This window comes from Setaria italica, chromosome III (assembly GCF_000263155.2).
Source record: "Setaria italica strain Yugu1 chromosome III, Setaria_italica_v2.0, whole genome shotgun sequence".
Classification (NCBI taxonomy): Eukaryota; Viridiplantae; Streptophyta; class Magnoliopsida; order Poales; family Poaceae; genus Setaria; species Setaria italica.
Window position 1 is genome coordinate 936,158 of NC_028452.1, and position 25,421 is coordinate 961,578.

The 25,421-nt window shown below is 44.0% G+C and overlaps 2 protein-coding genes across 2 annotated transcripts; one reads left to right on the top strand and one right to left on the bottom strand.

Annotated features, from left to right (window-relative positions):
• Positions 1 to 159: 159 nt before the first annotated feature.
• On the bottom strand, positions 160 to 19,290 carry LOC101774020 (sacsin). Its single transcript, XM_004960029.3, has 13 exons — positions 18,754 to 19,290; positions 17,550 to 18,279; positions 11,007 to 16,993; positions 9,416 to 10,902; positions 8,978 to 9,241; positions 7,757 to 7,974; positions 6,756 to 7,027; positions 3,590 to 6,599; positions 3,385 to 3,517; positions 2,284 to 2,804; positions 999 to 1,910; positions 744 to 917; positions 160 to 619 (listed from the first exon to the last, which is right to left on the bottom strand). The coding sequence occupies exons 1-13, from the start codon at positions 19,095 to 19,097 to the stop codon at positions 422 to 424; spliced, it is 14,250 nt and encodes a 4,749-aa protein (XP_004960086.1). The 5' UTR covers positions 19,098 to 19,290; the 3' UTR covers positions 160 to 421.
• Positions 19,291 to 21,562: 2,272 nt separating this feature from the next.
• On the top strand, positions 21,563 to 24,342 carry LOC101774421 (endoglucanase 13). Its single transcript, XM_004960030.2, has 7 exons — positions 21,563 to 21,815; positions 21,970 to 22,182; positions 22,276 to 22,476; positions 22,570 to 22,659; positions 22,775 to 23,570; positions 23,679 to 23,732; positions 23,823 to 24,342. Exons 1-7 carry the CDS (start codon positions 21,600 to 21,602, stop codon positions 24,119 to 24,121), a joined length of 1,869 nt encoding a protein of 622 aa, XP_004960087.1. The 5' UTR covers positions 21,563 to 21,599; the 3' UTR covers positions 24,122 to 24,342.
• The last annotated feature ends 1,079 nt before the right edge of the window (positions 24,343 to 25,421 follow it).

Below are 25,421 nucleotides of genomic sequence, written 5' to 3' on the forward strand. Positions count from 1 at the left end.
GTCCAGAAAACGTAGTAACAGATAATTTCTGACGCCGATATGCACATCCGTGCGTGTAAATCCACCAGGGATCACAAAAGATGGAAAATTGGCGTCAGTTTATCTTGATAGCTCATACAAGGAAACGTTGATTCCAGGCAACACTGAGCGCTACGAGAGTTTGAGCATGAAGGAAACCAGCTTTTGTCAACGTATCGGAGCAAGGATTTGTAAAATAATCTGTACACTGCAATGCACTGTGGCTGTACAAACTAACTATATTTACACTCCTACCGAAGGGCCACCGCACCGCAACCATTCCAGTTTAGCACATCATGGAAAATGATACGCAATTTTTGTACTGTACCACAACCAGGAAGCCCAATATCGTAATTCGTAACACATCCACACTAAAGCTAGACTAAATGCCCCTTTAATATTTCTATGGCCTGAATATTTTCATCATTCTAGACACCTGCGTCCGGCAAAATGGGCATCGTGAAACCGAACTAGAGCACCGGTTACATAGGACATGACCGCATGGTACTATAGTCATGTTGACCTCAGCATTCAGGCAGATTCGGCATGACCAGGCCGCCTTGGCAACATCAGCTTCTCTGATGGCGGCCTCAGCCTTTTCCTGCAAATGTAGTTTAAACAACGTTCAGTGTAAAAATAGGCATACACAAACAACCGTATATTCAGGATGCTACAGATAAAAAAAAATGAATTTAAGATAATAGGAGGTATCGAAGTAAGCAAACCTGCTCCACCAAGAGAGCAACTTGAGATTCTTTAAGCTGATCTTGCAAGGAAAGAGTAGTCTGCAGCAGTGTTTCCTTCTCAGCATCCATCCTTACTCCTGCAGCTGAAAGCATATCATGGACTGCTTGTACCAGCTCAGTGGAAGACACTTTGCCATATTCAAGCCCAGCAGCCTGCAAATAGTAAAACTACAAGAATTAGGGCAAAATCAAGAATCCAGCTTGAGAAAGTAGAAGATGCACTTGGAAACCAACCAAGTCCTCAGTGACTTCAGTGCTAGTGTTGATGGACAAGAGGTCCTCCAGTCCACCTTGTGCCACTCTATCACCATCCACTTGGAAAGGTGTGGACGAGAGATCAGCCATTGAAACACTTTTAAAAGAGTAAACCTGACTGGAAAGCAGCATGCGAGTCTCCCCAGGAGCTGTCTCCACTGGAAACCTATAAAGTGCTTGGCCAGCTGAGGGTCTTACATCTTCAGGGACCCTACCATACCTGAGCCTTTCCCCCTCTTTTCCTGTCTTCCATGCCACAATTTCGCCAGTATAGAATGGTCTTAGAGGAAGGAATTGCACCTGACGAGCATCTTGTGATAACAACTCTGCTCCCAGGGAAGCATCGTATCCCCCTTCACGTTTTGAAACTCCAATGTCAGTGCCCAGATGAAGTATTTTAAGGACTTCTTTCTCTGAACCATCCGGGCATGCAAACAATGAAGCAATAGGCAAGATTACTGGTGCCCCCAATCTGTGACTAACAACAATTGCAATAACATCATATATTGTCAAAAAACTAGGGGGCTCTGCAACTAGGATATAACCCGTAGATTTGTTGACAAAACAAATGCTTCGGTGCATTCCATTGCTTGACCATTCAGGAATAGAAGGATGCTGAACGGTTTTTGTAACATCTTGGAGACTGGGAAGTAAGAGAAAACGAGTATGGATGCATTGAACCAGCTGCAGATTCTGTGATATGTCCTCTAGTATAAGTTCTATCTGGACCAAAGTGAGGGCTTCAAATGAAGGGAAATGATTGGCTATGCTGATCATCACAATTCTTAATGCGTCTTGCAAGGATTTACTTCGCAGCTTCTCTTTTATTCTGCCTAGAGTAACTGAGTGAATGCTATTGACCAGCTTGATTCCTTCTTTTTCATCAAGTTCCTGACAATAAATGCAAATTTAATGTAAGCAATAGAGGTTGCCAGGGAATAATAGATTGATTATAGGAGATACATGTGTACAGGTATATATAGGCAATGAGACCCTGGATATGATTTATGGAAACAGCACCATCCAAGGGAAGTGTTGCCTAACTCCTAGCCAATCAAGAGATATGCACGGCATGGAGCCAGCAATATCCCAGGCACACGACTTGTCCCTAACATGCACACAGGGCACATAAAATGCTACTGGGTAACATTTAAGTTGTTTTAGTAGAAAATTAATTAAATCTACTTTGCTAAAAAAAGTTAAAGTACATCTACCAAATTACTTTAATGGAAAAGACTGAAAAAAAAATCTCATTATTGTATACCTCTACGATGACATCAGAGAGTTTTTTTATGCCCAAGGTCTTGCAAATATTCTGAGAAAGATCTGGATGAGAAAATCTTAGCCTTGATGTATTTACGTTACTCAGTAAATGAGAACCATATGGGTCAACATATACACATGATGAAGCAGTGACCAGCCTGCAGCCATCATCTGGTATTACTGAATCAATAATCCCATCTGATCGATCTGTGGTATTTTGGTTGATTCCAGAACACATGAAATCCAAGATTTCCATCACTGCACGGAGTTCATTTGGGTTCAAGCGTTGGTATCCACACGCCTTTTGGATATCCAAAAGAAGTTCTCTAGCATAAGAGTCTGTTAGGCTTTCCTGCATCCCAATTTCTCTAAGAAGGGAGACAAATGGAAGATACCGACTTGGAAGCTCAAAAGCAAAAGGTGACATGTTAATTGTCAAACGGGCAAAAAGTGATTTCACTGGAACTAAGCGAGTACCATTTGCAACTGGTATAAATGCCAGTTTCTCCAGTTCTTTTTTTTCTGAAAATAAAAGCAAAGAAACACTTGGTTAAGAGTACTGACAAATAAATTATCCCAAAGCAATACAAATTAATTCCTCTTTATTCTTTATGCCTATCTTTGTACAGACTAGAATCAAGGTCCTGTTGCATAATCTCATATTAAAATTTTTGGCTGTGGTTATGACTACTTAGTCCCTCTATTTCTGGACAGCCCTCATAAAGAGTTTTGGCTTAGGAAATATGACCCTCAAGTCCATATGAATCTAGTCCATCCAAAAGCCCACATAGAATATTTGCCTTGCTTCAGTGAAATATGATCGTACACCATTTTGAATTGCACAGCTCTTGATACATTAAGGGCCAGATTGTATACTAATTTCTAACATGTTAGTACTCCCAAAAGTTGAACAGAAGAACAAATGTTCGCTACTCATATTCAGTGCAAGGAGAGTATAGAATTAGTATTTCAGAACAACAAAGTGCAAGTATAGCAACAGGTGCATCCCAGTTAAATAAATAACTAATTTTACTTCTAACAATTAAAATTAATGACAGTTCACAAATATAGGCATACACAAGCACACCGCATTTTGTGCTACCTGAGAAAGAGATTGTTCCCCATATTTTATCCAAGTATTGCAAGATCCGTTGAAAGGCATCTTCCACCGTCATTATCCCTGAAGAGGTTGGCCAGTGTGCTAGTGTGTCCTCACCATTGCCTCTCCCAACAATCTGTTCCATTTCAGAAAGTTAAGGAAGAAATCATTTTGAAATGACATAATCAAAGTATTGGACGATACTCACCTGCAAGTGCCTAAAAACTGTACTGAAGGCAGGAGGGCTCCCAAGCCGAAATGCTCCCCATGAATATTCAGGAGGGACAGCTGTTTGCTTGGTAAGAATTGGTGCAGAACTCCATGCTAATGGCCAGTCTTTTGACAAGATAGCTTCGTTATATGAGGCAAGTACCCTTCTACCACCTCTCTTACCACCAATACTTGGAAAACCTCTTTCAGCAGGCACAAATGCAATTTTTCCAATCTTTTCGCAAAAAGAACTGTCATACAAAGTAGCAAAATTTGCAAAAATCACATTTAGAACAGATTCTGCCAAAGCCCATATCTCAAAAGGAATTTCATTTTTGCTGTCTGAGAAGTCTGCCACAAAGTCGTCAGGATCTTCTGAAGACGATATGACATCATGCCCCATGGTTTCTATTTTTGTTGCACACTGTACTATCATATCAGCCTCTGTGGATGTCCGAAGGCCTGCTTTTCTGAGTATACCAAGCCAAGCATCTGACATGAACCTTTCAGCAGGGAACTTATTTCTCTCCCCTGAGAATACTGAAGTCAGCAAAGCATCTGAAGGGTCAAGTAATTCCTTTGGTTTGAAAAACTCTTTACAAGATTCATTTGCATTGGCCACAAAATTGGTCTCCTTTAAGGTTTCTACTACAGCAGAGTTCAGATGTAGATCTTTCCAGTTAGCATACAGGTAGGTCAAAATGGCATCCTGCTCTTGAGCTGTTTTATTTCCAAATCCAGGCAATGCAAACTTCACTAATATTTCATGGTCGCTTAGTTGTTCAACCCCCAAAGCCTGAAGAAACAAGGTTGCATCAGATGAGCAAGAAAGGCATCGGTCATCACTGGGGTGAAAGAATGCACTAGGAGAAAGAATGCAATGATTAGATCCTAACAAACTGGTGTATTTTCCTGTAACTGTCTTATAGATTGGAAGTGTTCTCAAGACATCCAGTTCTTCTCTCTGATACAAGTGGTTGCTAGCTAACCTGAACTCCGAAACAAATAATCCAAATAGTTTATCGCAGTCTCCACTTGATAGACTAAGTGGCGAAGGTAAATGGGCAACATTTTTTGCTGCGACCAACTTAAAAACAATTGTCTGTCCAAGAGTCCGACTATTTGAAGGAAACAAATTGCATATTGCACCACACTCTGGGAAAGAGGAATCAAAAATTGGTACATTCAACTGGTTAAGCAGTGCAGGTAGCCATGGAAACTTTGAGTTCATTGACTCGAATGCAGTATCAAGTACATTCTTCTGTTCCGCTTCTCTTGCATCGTCTCTGGGCGGATCTGATGTATCCAGCTGTCCAGATACATCATTAACAGGCCCAGTAACTGTATTTGAATCATCAATTGGTGGCACGAATATTAGATGGCATTCCTTTACACAACAGAGAACCGGCTTGTCCAAATAAGCAGGAATTAAGGGCCAATCAGACAAAAGAGAAAGGTCACCATTCAAGGAACTAAATATTGTCCAGAAGCTTCTAATCCATTTGGGAGTTGGCCAGGCAGTTGATGGTTCAGCATTATTATCCCAAGGAATCCATGAGGACTTGTTATTTAGTGCAAAGTGTACCCAACGCTCATCAAGTATGTGCTTCAAATTACCTGCTAATAACTGAGGAGAAAAACTCCTCAACTTCAGAGGCCCATGGATTACCAGAGTGGATAGCAGCAGTGCCAAGAAGGGCTTTTCCAGACATTTATAGTGGATAAAGTGATCCAGCAAAGGGCTCATCAGTAGCTGCTGCTCCTCATTGGCTATCCAGAGTTCAGAAATTCCAAGCCTCGTTAGACACTTTCTCGATGTTGGAAATGGAACACCTTTGAGCTCAGCAATGATAGATGACAACACATTATTTTCAGTAGCTTGAGATCTGTGGGATGTTGGGCCACTTGTTTTGCTGATATCCTCAACAACTCCCCTGCCAAAGTCATATAGGGCTTTTCCAAAGTATGTCATAATTTCCAGTGCATCACCTCCAGAAGTACCTGGCGACTGAGTACTTGAATTGTAAGATAGTGAGCTGCTTGAAGATGGCATAGAATATGAGCTGGAAGAATTCATTGTTCCAACATGTTGGCTGTTAACTCGTGATTCATCAGGCATACGAAGATCTGAGAAGCGGTAAGGATCCATATCTGAAAAGCAATATTCAAGAACATCTATATATGTTTCGATGGATCGAAGTAAAATTGACGAAGAAGCTTTTAGCAGATCCCGAATCATCTTAGGCCTGATCTCTCTTATGGTAACTCCAACTGCCTGAATTTCACTAACCAACTCCCATGGTACAGAAAAAACAGGATAGTGCTCTTTAATGAAACTACAAACACTAGCAGATGGGAGGTTATCATTATCTCCATTTCCTGAGTGGGCTAAGAACATACCCTCATCCACTTTAACAATATTTCCACGGTAAAGTTGCCACACTGGAAGATCAGCTAATCGTAGATAGAAAGGTCTTATCACTTGCTCTATTAAGGATTGCCAATCAGCTTTAGATGCTCTAGGTGAATCCGAATTGATTACAGCAGAACCATGCCCAGTGAATGAAGTTGGATACTGCTTCGATCTTGGCCAAAAAGAGTATACCCTATCACCGTATGTTTGTAATATAGCACTCATGGACTCTGCAGACCTTAGTTCGATAGTAGAAGATAGAGGGTCCTTTTTAAGCTTTTGAAATTCAAGTGCCATCTCAACATATGAGTCGCGCACGCATAGCATGAGCTCTTTATTCCATGCTTCAACCAATCTGTCTCTGTCCAGTTTAAGTTCTGGCAGAGATGCATCATGTGTGCTGCCAAAAATGTAGCGCCCACCACTATGCCTCACAATGAAATGACCCAGAGTTGTGACTGGCATGCTTAAAAACCCAGATAGTGGTAAGGGAGATAATATACAGCTGGATGGATGGATATTGGTCGATACTCCATTTCGAGCTATGTGCGCTGCTACTCCAGCAGCAGGGGTTAGGTTATAGGCAAGATACCGCCTGAAACAGAAATAAACCAAAGATCCTTCAATCAGCACATAACTTAAGAATCAGTCGTTGAAGTTTCTTGGACAATGTTGAAAATAGATAAGGCAAGTGGGGTTCAAAAGTAGACAAGGCACGATACTGCCTGAAACAGAAATAAATCAAAGATACCTGTCCAGAGCCATGTTTCGTGTTTGACCTGATCCAAGGGAAAGGGAAACAAACCACTTGTCAATATAACTGCAGCCACTTTCGATCACATGCACATCTATAGCTTGCATTTTGATAGCTGCACTTGTACTGGAAAATATTCTGGATATTTGGAACTTCCTCCATTTCTTTTCCGAAAATGGATTCCTCAAAGAAGCAACTGATGGATCAACAAGCACAGAATAGTTCAGGGTTGGCTGAGAGGCTCCATCCTCCCATGTTGACAAAGATACCTGTTTGAATTACATTGGCAGCAACATTGGAGTTTAGACATCAGAAGGTCTAGTCTGAGGTTTTCATGGCCATGTTTCAAAATCATCCAATAAAGCTTCCTTGCCACTATTTGTGAACAGCTAACACGTCTCTAACGTAAGTATGGCTATCTTAAAATTTGGATTATCAAATCTCGAGTTTAGATATCAGAACACCTAACAATGTACCTAAAAAAAACACTAAAACATTGAAGTGGTACAGCATGCTTTGCACTTTACAAATCCAATTTCTTAGTTTAAATATGTTCATCTGTCTATAACATTTCACACTATAGAGTGAACAGAAGTCACTGATATTGATACTGAACATCTTTCAATAAAAAATTTGAAAGGTAAATTTCAGTTAAGCAGTCGACCATGCATTATCCAGATAGTACTAAAGCTTGACCATTACAAGGCAACAAAAGTTTTCAGTACTGTAACAATGGAAGGATAGGCATGTCTGTCCAAAGATATCAGCTTAGGTGCTTTCTCAGGAGAAGTACAAACAAACCTCATCATAAAACAAAGTGCCTTATTCTAATTAAAGTACATCGATGTGGTTTCAGAACAAAATTCCATGATAACGTAACCAATTATGAGTGTAAAAACTAGAAAACAAAACCAAAAAAGGTTACACTTTGAAGAGGAAAGCTTGAACAAGTAATGATTACAACAACAGGCTGACAGCCTGTCACAAATAATCCATACCTGAATGATTGACCTCAGGAACAGAAGAGTACTGGATGGATTCTGTGTAAATCGATCAAAAATCTGTTTTACTCTATTGGAACCTGCTTCGAGTTCTTTCAGGCATTTTGAAGATAAAGGCATTCGAATGACTGTGGAGTTTGCAGTAGATAATGAAGCATCCTGTGTAACACGCATTGGGAGGAACTGATCATGAAACCTCTCGACCAAATCATTTCCTGAAAGCAACAGCATTTTAACGAATTCATCCAGAACAAAGACATCAATGCCAAAACATTAGATGATAATGCACTGTGCTAAATATGCACATCAACAGGCACAGTACAGTTATATTAAGAAACTGTCGCATTGTCACAAATAAAGAATATAGCAGCCTTAATACATGTTCAAACATGGGGCCAAAACAGACTTTGTGGGTTAACAAATTCTATATTAAGATTTCGACCATCAGTATAGTCATCTGCATAAAAGGAAATGGTGCATATGTTTTTTTTCCCCTTGTCTTCCTAGGTTTACTGTTTATGTTGCCTAGTTTCTAAGAATATAAAAAATAAATGTCATGTGGTTTGGCACATCAGTTAAATTTAAGTATTTAACTCACAGCATACAAGTTTCTGCATAACAGTTGTCGAAACTAAAGATTGAATATCGATTTCTCGAATATAATAGACCATCTTCCACATATCATGCAAGTTCACAATCAGAAACTCAAAAGTAGGAACGTAGATGCCCTTAAAACTAAATTGTGATGCGGTTTGCTACAAAGTGATTCTCATTGTTTTCATGAGTGAGATAATGAAAGGTTTTCCATTTATTTTCTTCATTTGCAAGCAAACTATACAACAGAAATATTCAACGTATTGACATGCTTTGCAGCGTGATATAATTTTCTCAAGGATAAACAGCTTCTTTCCTTATTAATGTGGTATAAATATAATATAATAGTGAATTTAATGGAATTTCCACAAACATAAAGAAATTCAAGTTAACCAAGTCTGTACTGTAATTCAGTCATGCAGATTTCAGAGTTTGCTTTGGTCACTTTGAGTGCACCATGTTATAAGATACCAAAATGTAGAATTCGAACCTGGCAGAAGGAAAAGGTCATGACTTGAGAGGATATGCTTTTACAGAATCTACATGTTATGTCAAGTGTGCACAGCAGAAATAGAAATTGCGATGCTAAATTGCTAATATATGTTGAGTGATCATGTTTCGCACCTAACAAAGAGAAGTATCGAGCTGATGAGGTAGCAGTGGAAGTAGCACCACCAGTCAAGCCCAAGGGATCAAAGATGTAAAAATAGCCACCAGAAAGAATAGTCAATGTATCGCACACAAAGTAACTGCTAAGAAGTCCCAAGCCATAGTTAAGCATGTTTCCCCTCAATTTCCAGGGAGGAGGAAGTTGAAGGCTGCAAACTTCTTCTCGGTTCATTATGGTTCCTTCAAAGACCACTGTCAACGAAGAACCCTGGAGGTCACCTATAAATAAATTTTTCACACAAAACAGCAGATGGTCAAAAGGTTTAAATCTTTAAGTGAACTTGAATTGCAGTAATTAGATTAAGTACATATATAAACATAAACAGACAGCCCAATTATATTGAAAACAAAAATACAAGCGAAATAATTGACTAGAGACAGTTTCGACCATACCTAGACTCTGCTGCAGCAAGGACTGCTTGGGATGTTCTCTTTTATCATAGATCAGATGCACTTTCTTTGCGTTGCAATAATCTGCTAGCTCCATAAGGTCAAACAAAAGAAAATCACTCTCACCATACAAAGCCAACAATTCACTTATTTTAGCATATTCCATGCATGGCAAATTCCTCATTAACTCGTCGTCCAACAATGATGATCCACGAAGAGATCGTACGCCAAGCCTATTAGCTAGATCATTGCCAATGCTAATATGCACGAAATTCTTTGAAGTTGAATCAGCATTCATCCAGGGTGCGTCATTATATACAAGGTTTCTAGCAGGTGCCAAAACCCCAAATGAATCTGGAATCACCAATGAGTTCAGTAACACATCAGGTACCTGACTGTCAGGGTAACAGTCAACAAATGCCTCCAATACACAATGAACAAAACTCAGTTGTTCCGTAGATAGCGGCTCTCCTTTCACATCTTCTTGTAAACGGCGAAGCACATTCAGATAGTCCATTGCATCAAATGTCTGCCTCACACCCAACTCTAAGAGTAACTTTTTAAACTCTGACAGTTCAGATGGAACTGTGTAAAGATAGGGATGATATTTTACAGGTGAATCAAAAGCAAGTGCCTGTGGTGTTACAAACCTATCCCCGATATAAACCCATGGAAATCCATCAAGATACTCTTTTAGAATGATGGCATTGGTAGTGCCAATGATATCTTGCAATTTTGAGTAGATTATTTGAACTTCCTTTTGCAGAATAGCATCAATGTCCGTGTCTGCAGAAGACGTCTTGAGCTCATCATAAGACTTGGAGAGCTCAACTAACTGGGAGGATAAAATGTTCACATTTGGTGCATCACACCAGCCAAGTTTTCTTTGCAGATACATGGAACAGGAATCAGCACTAAGAATTCGCATTTTTGATGAAACAAGCCACATCTGTGATTTCGGCCTTGTGATGACTGGAGGTGCTACACTATCTTCAGATAAAAACCATGGAAGTCCTTTGAGCAATGGTGCAACATGGACTGGACACCATGAAATATTTTTCAGCTCTGACCAAAACAAATCTTCTGGCATATCATGATCAAAATTCGAGAACAAAGATGCAATAGTTTGGTCACTCAGGTCACACCCATCCCCATTAGTTTCTGCTTCCGAATTTTCACTGATTTCAGGTGCTTCTGGATTCTCATCCTTGAGGAAAGTTTTTCTGTCCTCCATGTTTGAAGTCTTGGATTCAAGAATGTTTAGATAGGTAAGTACCTTTTGCCCACACGTAAATGCATCATCTTGCCCTGAACCGTGCACCAATGAAACTGATCTCGCCATGTCAAGCAAAGTACTAAAGCCCAAATGTCTTTTCAGTCCAAAACTAGCTAGCAATTCAATAACTTCAGTCATCATGAACCTTTCTGAAGGAAAGAAGGTTTCTTTGTGCAGCAACTTCTGTAGCTCAGGCACACGGGGATCATAAAGCCTGAAGAGAAAGCAAAGATTACTTCTTTGTAATAAATAATAAACATTGTCGAATATCAAAGCCAGAGAGTGAAACAGGAGGGGGGTAAGCGAAGAGAGACTGACCTGGAGGGCTGGACCCACTCTCCATTGGCTGACAAGACAAAAGGGGTCTCACATAATGCAGCTCTCGCTGAATTATCATTGTCTATCAACAGTTTGACATCACGAATAACTGCTGAAACAACAGCTGGCTGGGATACAAACTCTGACATTCGAGGAAGAACATGATCCTTGTAAAAATCAACCTTTTGAGGTTCCTTGATATCAAAGTATGATACCAAAATTGACCTCTCCTTTGCTGATTCAGTTCTTATAAAACTTGCACTCAATAAATCTTCATGAACACCTTCTGGTTTAAGCCATTTTCTAGGATTTGTCAAATTAACAAGCTCCCTAGATTTATAAGATTCAAATACAGGGAGGTTCCTTATTGTACTCATATGGGAGGAGGTGATCTGATTTCCTGAAAACCACTTTGATTGGAAAATAAAACTGCGAAGTTCATGTGCTTCTGCCAATGAAATACCCACAAACAATTCATTAATATCCTGGAGATTAGAAGCTACAGACTGCACAGCATTCAAAACACCAGCTGCAGTGGATTCCTGAACAAAACTTGCTAACTGGGGATGTTCTATCTGCATATCAGATCGCAGAAAGAAACATCCCAGTTTCTGAAGCAACGAGTACATATTTTCACTCCATCCATCATCTCTTACTACATTTGAAGCATTCCCAAGTTGCACGACCTTGCCATCTAAAAGAGGTAGTATAGGCCACTTTGCAAAAATTGAAATATCTTCGCATGAATGCCTCAGAAAATTCCAGAGTGACATCATCCATTGCACACTTGGCTGACCTTGCTGCTCTGGAAACCAAGATAACTGCTTAGCATGTTGCCATTCAGGTGGCAAGATCCTAGGTAACAGTTCAAGGAGAACAGTACATGTGAATAGATACATGTTCATGCGTGCAGAATAAGCTATGTCATACAACTTCTTCAGAACACCATCTGGTAAAGAGTTGTCAATAACAAGATGTGGTATGGAATCCTTAAGAAGGTCAAATTCTATTTGTGAAGTGAAGAATACTCTCTCACCCTCCCCTCGCTTGTTGAATGTTGTGAATGATCCATTTGCCACAGGAAGAAGAGCCAAACCTTGCAATTTATCATAAAAGGAAGGATCCCCCATATCACTCAAGCAGTACTCTAGAACAAGTATAGCCTCTTCTCTGCTTCTGAAGCCATGCTTCCGTCGGATCAACAAGTTTCTCAACAAATGAGGATTTAGTACATGAACTGATGGACATGCATTAATGAAGCTGTCAATTATTGGCTTGGATACAGACACTAAAGGCAAACCAGCCTGAGAGAGAACCTCTGCCAGCTCCATTGCCTTCGGAAAACTGAAATCTGGAAAAATAGCTTGCCTTGTTGACACCCAGAGGCCACCTCGAGCTTTTGTATACAAAACATGAAGTCCAAGTTCCGCAATAGATACATAAAGCTTCCTAACCATGGAAGACCATGGCTCCACACCTACAGCACTAGGCCAAAATGACAGAAAAAGGTCGGAGGGACCAAGCTCTTCTGCAATGGCTGCGAGCAGGTGGCCATAAGCAGGAGCAACGACATCTTCAAGCAGCGCTAGATTCCATTCTGATCGTACTCTTCCTCCCCCAGCCATGTCATTTCCAATCCAGATATCCCTTCGATTTGAAGATAGTTCAAAATAAGCATTTACATGAACCGGTATGCTAGTGTTGATTGGTAGAGGAAGAAAGCAAAAGGCCCGACCCTCAAAATTTTTCCTGAACCGAGAAGATCCAATGTCTGAGTTTGTGGAAACTGAATTTTCATGGTTTGCTTCAGCTACAGAAGGTAGTTCTTTTGTATCATCTACACTCACTGAATGCAGATATGCAGCAACAGATGCCCACGGAACAAAGAAGTGAGATTTACTACCAGAGGCAGTTGACAACTTTCTAGCATGACCCCCTCCTATACACTCAGCTAAAATCCATGAATGCACCCAGTGCACAGAAGGATTTTGCTCAAGAATAGCAACTTTCTGACAACTCCAGGGCAAATCACTGTCTTTAGTCCTGTTCAACTTACTGAAAAATTGATTCCTATCCATTCCTGATGGTTGGTTTCCGTGTATATATGCAAGCATTGTATTAAGTGCATGAGGTTCTTTATCCATCTGAGAACTATTATGCTTCGAGGCACAATGAACAAGCCGCATCTCCTGACTGTTGTTCTCCTTGACATATAGAGTTACCTTTTTAACATTGCGGAGAAAAAGTAAAGCCTCAGATACAACTTCAGAGAATGAAGAGAAAAGCATTTCCACATCTTGCGGTGCATATTGCTCTTGCTTTATTTGACTCCTTGAAGCAGCAGCCTCATTCCTAAGAGGGAACCGGAAGAGTGTACCTGGAAATGGCTGTTGCAAATTGCAACCAAAGTGTAAGAATGGGGCGAACTGATCAGGAAACTGATCTAAGATTCTTCTTCCTACAAACTTTATCCTTAAACCTGGATGGGATGGCGATATTCCTGGCAAGTAACAGGCATGTGGATCAAACATGACAATATTCTCCCCGGAAACAAATCCAGGAATGTCTGTGAAGTGATACACACAATTGAAGCCAAGACCAAACCTTCCAATTGCAAAAGGTTTCTCAAGTTTACTATCTTGACCTATTCGTGAGATGGCATAAAGGTCCTGTGGGCTAAAAACTGAATCATTAAAGCAGTAGAGAGCAGGCCCTTGCCATTCAGCCATTTCAGGTGAAAGAATGGATGAAGTACCATACTGAGTCTTATCCAGCAAAAACACAACCTCAGAAGCCTTAGCATCTTCTGCGTTCTGTACCAACTCAAAGAGAATTCCAGGGCCATCTGCATACATCTCAACAATGTGCTTGAGTCGTGTAGTCAAGTCTTCATGCTGTCCAAAAGCTTCAGCAACCCCTGACAAACTCAAATTCATCGAATCGGAACTCTCAGCAAGTAAGAGGCGGCGAAGAGAGCGGACACCAAGTCTTTCTGCCACATCATTTGAAATGTTCCCATGAACAAAATTGTGAACATACTTTTTCGAGCTTAAAGCCATGCTTGATGCACTCCCAGAGATGTCATGACCAAAATCAAGCAGCCAAGGAGCATCATTAAATACAAGTTCAGAAGATAGACAGAGCCTAGATGAAGAATCAGGTAAATAAATTTGTGTTTGCTGGTCTTGAAACCGGAACTCAGCTAGATGCTGCACAACTAAGATAGCTGTTCTTAATTCTACAGCTTCAAGTGAAGCCGAAGCTTTCCTTATGGCCATCCTGCTGAGAATACTAGCATAATCCACAGGGTGCAGGTGCTCCTTTATGCCAAGCTCCAAGAACAAGTCCTTGAACACTGCCAAATCAATTGGAACAACACGGATATATGGTGCCAGGTGAAGGTGGCCACTTAAAACAACTTCATCCACTTTCGCAAATCCATCCCCCACCCAAATCCATCTGCAGCCCTCTAGAACGACTTTCACAATATCCATTTCATCAGAACCAATCAAGCTTGTCAGCAGAGAATAAATCTTAGGCATCACCAAAGCTAATTCTTGCCGAAGGACTTGATCAGTCACAATTTCATTGTTCTTGCCTAATTCAAGGAGTTGAGCTGCAATAATGCTTCCTGATGGAGGCGACAACCAACCTAAGCTGGATGACAAGGCTGAGGAAGTGCATTCACCATCAAGAATACGTGAGCTAGCAGAAACAATCCACATATCTTCCTGCATCCTTACTTGCTTAGGTGGAGCTATCATTGATGATACTGAAGGCCATGGCAAAGCTGGACTTGGTGCAGTAACCAACACAGGACACCAACAAATCATTCTCAGATCACTCCAAAACTTTTCAAGATCAAATTCCCAAGATTTATCACGAGGCCTGAGCGCAGTGGTAACTTTAGCCAGCATGTTTACCTTCTTCCGACCATCAGATATCTTATTTACATACCATTTGTGAGCATAAACTTCAAGATATGAAAGAAGGACCTTACCCCTTGAATGAGCCTTCTGCTGATCTATGTTCACGAGTGAGTCAATTTGCCGAGCACTTTGTATTATGGTATCAGTAGAAACAGAAGTCCTAAGCCCCAAGCAAAGTAGCATATCAAGAACATCTGGATTTTGAAATAAATCGTGCGGAAAGCAATCTGATTCCTGGAGAAGAACATAGAGTTCTTCCACCCGGGGATCATAAAGAGATTGTGGGCTTTTCAAAGTCCCATTGACAGTGGGAACAAATCTAAGGACTTTCAAGGCTTCCTTGAACATTGGATCCTCCAAGGACAGCTGAGGCAGATCTTGTAAGATGGTTAATAGAACTGAATCACGCAAATCTGTTTGCAGCTTGTCTAATCTATTCAGAACATACCTCTGGTAGAAGTTTGACTTTGGCATGCGTTTGACACCATAATATCTCATTATGATATCTTCATCGCTTGGGCAGATAGAGAAGATAAAGTCAGCATTGAGTAAGTGGTCAGGAACACCAAGAGGTGGCAGATACTTTACTGAACTAAATAAATCTGAGAAGCCATAAGAACTGGGAGAACCTCCATCAAATACCCTGAAGATTGGCAGCTTTTTGCAATTACTTATGCTTATGTCAGAAAGGCAGGCTCCTAAATACCATTTTGGATCCAGAAGAAACTGGTATAGTTCATTTTTTTCACCGGGAGTAATGCGTTGAAACAGAGACTGCAAATCGACACCCTCCAATGATACAACCCCGAAGATTGACTGAATAACTCCAGTTGCATTGCCATCATACACATAATATGACAATTGCTTATGCTCACTAAGATATTCGGTATCCAGTATCTTGCAACCTAACTTTGCCAGGAGTTCATTCATCAAACTCGGCAGTGATTCTGTCTTGATTAACTTTGAGCCTGTATGTGCCCTGTGAAGGTGACCAGAAGTAGATGGCAGTATAGGCCAATCACTAAACAAATAAAGGTCATAGGAGCGTTCCCCTATATACTTCCAAAAAAGTTTAAACCAGGCTGCTGAAGGCCATGACCCATCCAATACCGGATTCCAGGGAACTTGATCTCTACACTTCCATCCTGGAGGAAATATCCTGGGTAAGAGCTGACGAAAGATTGGGCCATCAATAAGCTTAATGTTGGCCTGAGAATCACTGGCTATCTGATACAGCTTGTTTAGTAGTACAGGGGGGATGCTTCTGTCAACTATTCTATCACCAACTTCAGAGAGAAGCTCATATTCTATGTTATCACACACATAATAATAGTCCTCTTGGGAACTATCAGAAAACATCCCGTACTGCATATTTGCTAGTGGAATCAGTGGGAGGCCATTCATACATTTACCAATATCAGCGCTGTCAACATCAGTGAGGCAATATTCCAATAATACTAGCTTATGAGATTTTCCTAGTGTAGCAAGTTTTCTGTAATTCTTGAGGAAATTCCTCACTATAGCGGGACTTATTATGTTGAGCATAGACTGTGTATAAAATTTTGAAAACATATCAACAATTGCCTTAGGTAGGCGAACAATGGGCATGCCTATCAACACAAGAGCCTCATTAAGATTACTGCATCCTGAGAATCTCTCATCATGAAGCAAAGAATTGGCTGGAGATATCCAGGTCCCACCTTCAATCTCTGAATGCAAGACTGGAGAGGTGTAAATAACTTTGTAAATTTGTTCCACAAGGATACTCCAGGGCTCCTCATATAAACCAGTTGGCCACAATGAATAATATGATACTGTGGGGTCTAAAATAATCCGCAATTCCATCAGCAGTTCCCTGAACAGTGGAGCTACAACATCTTCCAAGAGTAGCCTGTTCCAGTCAGAGCGAAGCTTACCACCCCTGTCCATGTCAGCACCATACCATATGTCGCGACGGTTGGATGAAACTTCAAAATAACCATTGACATGCACAGATAACCCTGTCCTTACTGGCAAAGGAAGAAAACAGAATGCATGCCCCTGTCTGAGAACAGTATCCTGTAAAATTAACCAACAGACTTGGTATGAATTCTTTTGATAACCAACAGTAGACAACAACAGGCAGCGCCCAGCTATTGCCACAAATTGCATATAGCAAAACCAAAAATACAGAACACCACATTAGTCTTGATCCCTAACCAAAGTTGCACCTATGAACTCCACAGATTGGGCCTATCACATACCCTTCTTGCCAATTTCCATAAGTGAGAAGTTAGATGAAAATAAACGAAGTTGACGCCTCACAACAACATATTTAATTCAGTTAACTAAGAACCACAAAGATAGTTGCATGATTACATGCATGAATAATGCTTCCTACAGTCATGAGCCAAGGTAGTGAAAGAAAGAGATAGTTCCTAGGTAGTGACTGAGAAAAGTCTTGGGTATTTTAACTGACTTTCCAGATAACATGCAAGAGCTTGCGCAGTTTGCATTAGGAGGAAAAAAAAACGTTCAAGCCCAGGCCAAGCCCAAAATTTACATGGGAGAATAAACAACCTGGCAACCTAAAAGCCAATACTGGAAATCAAAATGAAAATGATTTGGGTATTACCTCGAGCCCTGCTTCAGAGATGCAAGCAGCAACAGAAGCCCAAGGCAGTAAGTGAAGATCATACTCCTTGGCAGCTGCAGTTGCAAAATTACCAATTTTACTTAATGCAGGTGCCATTCCCTGAACAATAAAATAGGTAGACCTCTTTTTCTCAAACTCGTTGCCCAAGAATGCCTCTGATATGAAATCCATCGAGAATGAATCCACCTTATGCTTAGAAGATTCAGCATGACTGCCAGAGAACCTGATGAGGGCTTGGCGATGCCAGGACAGATTTTCAGCATTTGATCCTAAGGAGCAAGAGTATACTATTTTTGGCTCAGTCATACCAGATTCCCATACATACATCTCAAGTGACACTACATTTTTAAGGAAAAGCAAATTATATACAGCTTCTTGGTACAGTTGAGCAAAAAGAGATAAAATATCATCTTCTGTGTATGACTGTCTTGATAGCCGGCTCGAAGATGCTTGCTCAGTACTCCTCAAAGGAAAACGAAACAAAGTTCCCTGAAATGATGCTTTCATGTCGCAGCCAAATGCACAATAGGGTGAAAGCTGATCATGGTACATCGTAAATGCTGATGAATTGACATAGTCTATGCGCTTTCCAGGATTTGCTGCTGACACATTTGGGAGATAAACACCCTGGGGATCGAATAGGACAACATACTTGCCACTCACGAATGATGGCAAGTCAGTCAAGTGGTAAACTGAGTTAAAACCAACCCTGCAAAAATACAATTGTGTTTTGTGCTTCAGATGCCTTCCAATAATAAATAAATTACTAAATGATGGAATAAAAAAGCATGGAGATCATCCTAATAAAACATTACAAGACATTGTACTTCAGTGAAAAAAGGCTAGTTACATTGCAACACAAATGTAAAGGACAGAAATAAAATGGGTCATAGAACAAGGCAGTAGATAGAACACAGACTATCCATTCATTTGTCACTGTATCCCAAGTCTCTCCTTGCACAGCTTACTAATGCATTTCATAATCAGTTCCCAGTGGTCACCACCCTCAGAATAGCTGGCAACCTTGACACATTGCAGTGGTCCATAACGCAAAAGCAATCATGTAGGTAACACCACAGCAAGTAAAAACACGCCGGTGCAATTTCACCAGTTTGGAAGCTCGGCATTGCAAGCTACAGCTCCAAGCAAGCTCGCGCGTGAGAATGGGACAGTAGAGGCGTACCCGAAGCGGCCCGTCTTCCATGTCTGCGCGACCTTCCTGCTGTCCCCGATGCGGGAGATGCTGGCGAAATCCTCGTCGGTGAACACGGCGTCGTTGTAGGCGAGCAGCGCGGGGCCCTGCCACTGCGCGAGCGCGGGGGCCAGCAGCGACGCCTCCCCGTGCGATCGGCGGTCGAGGCAGAGGCGGACGCGCGCGGCGCCGGCGTCGTCGGCGTTCTGGATGAGCTCCCGGAGCGCGGTGGTGCCCTCCGGGTAGTTGGCGAGCACCTCGCGGATGCGGCGCGTGAGGTCCACGCGCTGCCCGAAGTCCTCCAGGAGCATCGCGCCCCCGCCGCCCGGATCCATGGCGGTGAGGGGGCCGATCGGAGGAGCTACTGGGGCATTCCGGAAGCGAGGCTAGGGTTTCGGAGGGGAGGGAGAAGGGGTGGGAAGGGTTTGGCTCTCCGATTTGGGCGTGCTGGTGGCGGTGCGTGGGTTGGTTGGTCTCCCGGGGATTTGACTCTGGCTTGGCTTTTCGTCGCCGTGTTCTTGGAGGGGAAGGGAAGCCGAGAAAGGGGGATTGCGGGAACCGAGGGATTCGCGGCGGCAGCTCCCGGCTGACGGATGGGACCCGCGCACCACCGATGACCCGGGTACATGACCGTACGGAGGAGAGGGATATGTGGGCTTGGGCCGTGTACTGATCTCTGTGTGCCGGCGGGGTAGTCTGGCCCACGGATGTTCATCATCGGCGATGGCCCAGCTTTGGGATTGCAGCAGCACAGTCCATTTTCGGCACTTCTCAATTCCTATACCCCCTCAAAAAAAAACTTCTCAATTCCTATTTTTGCGTGCTAACTCGTCTGAAAATAATTTTTACAATATTTTCTCCCATATTTCCTGAATAATTTATGAAGAAATTTCATCAGAGGATCATAGACCGAGTGGTGAAATCTAGCCACCACAGCCTGGTGAGCATAAGTTGGATGCCGTTGTCTGGTGAGCATTCGTTGCATCAATACACTTGTAAGATTATTATTGTTTTCATGGAACGAGGCAGGAGCACTATTAATTCGTAGAGTGGATCAATAATGAAATCTCTAGGCGTCTGGTTCAAGAACGAGGCTAAAAAGGTTTGAAACAAACTATGTTTTCATGGCTCCTGGAGTACATATAGGGTGTGTTTGGTTACATGCATCACATGATGCATACATGGATGATCCTGAGGTGGTTCAACCAATTTGATTGTACCATATGGTTCACTCTAATTAGTAGAATAATGTATTAAGTGGGATGGCCTCATCCTGGATAAGTTGGTCCAATTCACCCAACCAAACAAAAGGATCATTATTATTTTGAATCATTTCATATATGAATCAAATGATACAACCAACCAAACACACCCATGGAGTAAATTGCCAACCGCATGAACATACGCAGCCGGAGAAAAAAGATGGTTTAGCGATGGGTCTGGTGAGAGGATTGGGTTTGAAGGGGGTTCTCCATTGTTGTCGAGGATTTATAGGATTTGGGTAGCGAGTAGTGATAGGCCCATTGACGAAGGATGGTGGGTGCCAATAGGCTCGATTAGGCATGCAACAGCGACTGGGGAGTGGAAAAATGGAGCAAGAACAGGGGTAGCCACTAGGTACGTATCCGATGCTGGTGGCTATGAAGCTAGTCGAGCCACCAAGGACAAAGGCACAAGGGCGGAGTGCGGAGTGGGGTAGTGAATGCTGGTATTTGGTATGAAATCAAGAAAGAAATTGGCACTAGAGTGCTAAAAGAGGTACAGAGGTTGAAAGAAACACTAGAAACTTCATATTATGGTCAGACATTCGTGTTTAAAAAACTTTGATTTTTGGTTGCCTGTAATATAGAATTTTCTTTTTTCCCCTTTGACAAAAACAAACTTTTGATGGGCTGTCACTACTCACTATCCAAGCCCTATCAAAATTGACTTACTTCTCTACCAACCGGGCCACTTCCTCAGTTTTAAAAAATATGACGTTTTTGACAAGATAATTAGTAAATGTTTCGCATATGAGCCATCTAAGCTATGAAAACACATGAACATGGTGCATAACACTCTGAAGTGTATATGTTTCACATACGAGCCAATGATTATGAAAATTGACTTCGGATTGACAAAATTAGCAGAACTTATGGATATCTTGCATAATGCGCAATATGTACGCAAATGCGTATAGAGATACATATACTATTTGACTTAGCTGAGTTTGTTTGCGCTAGTATCAATTTTTGTTTACACAAAATTTTTTTTGATAATGCCATGGCGTGGTGCCACGTCTTCGTGGATTGCAGCTTAAATAAGGTTTTGACCTTCCAACTGCACGTTCAGAAATGGCACAACGCGACGTTTTTTCTCGCATCAGGTATGCAGGTCAGACATTCGAAGATCACAGTGAGACGACGTTCAGTGATTATTGGCCCTTGCTAATGGAGTCTCTTATCGCGGCCGACACAACACATTGGTGGCTGACACGGATGATCATCCCAGATTCCCACGAGACCCCAAACTCGTACCTAGTCTTCCATCTGTATATTGATATTTCAATGTTGCGAGTATTATGCTGTTTCTTCAGCTCCTATATGGCTTTGCATTTCCAGCATTGTGAATTTGTGATTTGTGCATATTCCCCGAGACGTGCGTGGCTCAAACTCCGGCAGGCTCCCGCCCTCCCTCCCGACGTGCCAGGCACCATACGTATACGTGCGCCATGTCGCGGCCGCCCACTCATCTCCAACCGTACCAGACCTTATAAAACTCGCCGTGCCGGTCGTCGTCTCTCAAGCCACTACGGAAGAGACGACGACGACGACGGAAGCATTACCTGAGGTCGAGCCATGGCGCGGTTGATGACCAAGACGTCGGCCACCTTGGTGATGGCAGCCGCGTTCCTCCTCCTCGCTGCGGCGGACGCGTCGTCGTCGTACGACTACGCCGGCGCGTTCGACAAGTGCCTGCAGTTCTTCGAGGCGCAGCGGTCTGGGAAGCTCCCCGCCGACCGCCGCGTCAAGTGGCGCGGCGACTCCGCCCTCACCGACGGCTTCTCCCAGGGGGTACGCACTCCCGATTCAATCCTCTCTCGATCGCCGGCCCGATCAGCGGATCGCCCGGTGCTGACCGGTCACCACTGCATTGCTTCGAGGAATGCGTGGATCTCCAGTTCATCATCAGGTGTAAGAATTCGTGGACGTTGTGATGCATGGACAGGTGGATTTGGTGGGCGGGTACTACGACTCCGGCGACCACGTCAAGTTTGGGTTCCCCATGGCGTACGCGGTGACGATGCTGTCCTGGGGAGTGCTCGAGTTCGAGAAGGAGATGGTCGCCGCCAACAACCTCCAGCGCGCCCTCGACGCCATCCGCTGGGGCACCAACTACTTCATCAAGGCCCACACCGAGCCCAACGGCCTATGGGTCCAGGTAAATAAAAAGGCCGCATCTTGAGCTCAAGATTCCCGGCCCAGCACTGCAAATCTCACTCAAACGGCGGGTGTGTGTGTCCTCTGCCTGCAGGTGGGCGACGGGGACAGCGACCACCTGTGCTGGGAGCGCGCGGAGGACATGTCGACGCCGAGGACGGCGTTCAAGATCGACAGGAACCACCCGGGATCCGAGGTCGCCGGCGAGACGGCGGCTGCGCTGGCCGCCGCGGCCAAGGCCTTCCGCCCGTACGACTCCATGTACGCGGACCTCCTGTTGCTGCACGCCAAGCAGGTACGTACCCGTGACTGAAATGTGAACTGTGCAGAGCGTGCGACTCAGAGTTCTGAATGTTCCACTGAAATCTTGTTCTTGCGTGTGTGACAGCTCTTCACATTCGCCGACACGTTCAGAGGCAGGTATGATGACTCCCTGCAGAGCGCCAAGAAGTTCTATCCTTCTGAATCTGGCTACCAGGTACCAACAAGCAATGCAATTGGGAAAGATTGTATTGATCGCAGTCGTATGACCATCGATCGATCAATTTGGGGGTGATAACTGATAGAAATCCACGACCTGACTGATTGATCAGGACGAGCTGCTCTGGTCGGCGGTGTGGCTGTACGAGGCGACCGGCGACGAGGAGTACCTGAGGTACGTGTCCCAGAACGCCGAGGCCTTCGGCGGGATCGGCTGGTCCGTGCTCGAGTTCTCCTGGGACAACAAGTACGCCGGCCTCCAGGTGCTCCTCTCCAAGGTGCTCTTCGAGGGAGGCGCTGGCGTCGCCGCCTACGCCGACACGCTGAAGCAGTTCCAGGCCAAGGCCGAGTTCTTCCTCTGCGCCTGCCTCCAGAAGAACAATGGCCACAACATCAGGATGACGCCCGGGGGGCTCCTGTACGTGGACGACTGGAACAACATGCAGTACGTGAGCTCCGCCACCTTCCTCCTCACCGTCTACGCCGACTACCTCGCCGTGTCGCACGGATCGCTCAAGTGCCCCGACGGCGAGGTCAAGCCCGACGAGATCGTCAGGTTCGCCAAGTCCCAGGTGGACTACGTCCTGGGCAAGAACCCCAAGGGCATGAGCTACATGGTCGGCTACGGCAGCTACTTCCCGACGCACGTGCACCACCGCGGCGCGTCCATCCCGTCCGTCCACGGCGAGAAGGCCACGGTCGGGTGCATGGACGGCTTCGACAAGTACTACAACAGCAAGGGCGCTGACCCCAACGTGCTCAACGGCGCCATCGTCGGCGGGCCTGACGGCAACGACGGATTCGTCGACGACCGCTGCAACTACCAGAGTGCCGAGCCCACCATCTCCGGGAACGCGCCCATCTGCGGCGTCTTCGCCCGCCTCGCCTCCGAGCCGCCCGCCGCCTCCGGTAAACAAGCTAGATATAACTCTTTTCTTCAGAATTCAGACATGAGCTTGCGACATCGATCATTCAGTCACTGAACAACGAGGTACTTACACGACGTTGTGATTGCAGACAGCAGCCCGGCGCCTGCCTACTCGCCGCCACATGAATCTTCGCCATCAAAGGGTAAGGACGAAGGACTGAAACCCAAATGCATAGAACTATACTGATGGCAACATGATTCACATCTCCTTTGTTTTCTCTCCGTGGCCGCAGGCTCTCCGCTGGAGTTGGTGCACACGGTGAGCAACTCGTGGACGACGAACGGCGTGGAGTACTACCGGCACGTCGTCACGGCCAAGAACACGTGCGGCCACCCTATCACGTCCCTGAAGCTGCACATCAAGGAGCTGTCCGGGCCCATCTACGGCGTGTCCGCCGCCAAGGAGAAGGACACGTACGAGTTCCCCGCGTGGCTCACCCGCCTCGGCGCCGGCGAGCAGCTCACCATCGTGTACATCCAGCCGGGCGGCCCCGCGGCCAAGATCTCCGTCGTCAACTACAAGACCGCTTGAGGAGGATGGTAGAAGCTGCCGGCCGGTGTTTTGCTTTCCACGTCAGATTTTTCCTATCCGATTCTACGGTCCATTTGCCATTCTTTTTTGGGTGTGTATCGATCTGTCGACGAGATTGGAAATGATTAGTAGGTAGAACATCGTGCGACGCGTTCAGTTGTATGTATCAATACATGCTTTTATTTTCTTTCCTTCGAGAGTGACACAGCAATATTTCTGAACGATTTACCGTGAATCTCCATTCCAAAAACAGGATTAGACTTTTGGAATGCCGTTGCAAGCTTTTGTGGGTAGAGTCAGGGGCTGTCTACCACCTCTGGGATCTTCGATCTATCCCACATGAGTACTCCTTTTTTTTTCAGCCAATGACAAAGATGAGCAGCTCTTGTGCGCGTTTGAGAAAAAGAAACAAAATCTCCTACTTACCTGAGAAAAAATAACTTGTTTTTTGCAATAAACATGTACATCAATCCTGCTTATTCGAGAAAAAAAACAACCAAAATACGACCGTTATAATTGTGGGCGACCTGCTCCCTCCATCGGCTGCAGCTTGCAAGCTCAAGCACTTGGTCTTCTACGGCTGTCCGCGTCAGAGACTAATTCGATCGGTCTGGTTGGGCCATTCTTTTGTTGCCCCAACATTGGCGTAGCCTACCTTTACCCAAATTAAGCGCTCATATCCTTACCCTTTGTGGAGCCACCTTGGTGTGATGGTGCCCTCATCTGACAACCACCGAGGCAGAGGAAGATGACTAAGCGTGAATGCGCCATGCATTGGGAAACATAGAAAATCGAGTGTTCAAAACGCATAAAACACCCGAGAGTCGTCTAAGATTTTTCCGTGAAGTTATGGCACAGATTCGTCAAAACGGAAGGAAACAAGCGTTGCGGGCCTTCGTTTTCAGCTAGGCACGGCGATGATTAGACTGCAACCTGCAACAAAAGGCAGCTTTCGGTACGTGGCGCAAACTGGGTTCTACAGTAGTAGTCCGCCTGAATGCCTGATGGGTAGGAAAATACCTCGCCTGTCAAGAAAGGTCAAAACTAACACATCGCTCGCTTCAGACATTCAGACGGCTGGATTCAGAGTTCACAGCGCCGCTTCATCAGCTTGTGCGATCCTGAATTCCGAATACGACTGAATGTTTGAACAGGAGGAGAAGAAGGGAATACGAATATCTCATGATGGATGAGAGGAATCGAGGATGATTGGTACATGCCCGGTAGTGCCACGGGTCCCGGCAAGCAGACTCGGACATGTCCAGGCGCACCAACCACACACACTTGTCGTTCCAATTTT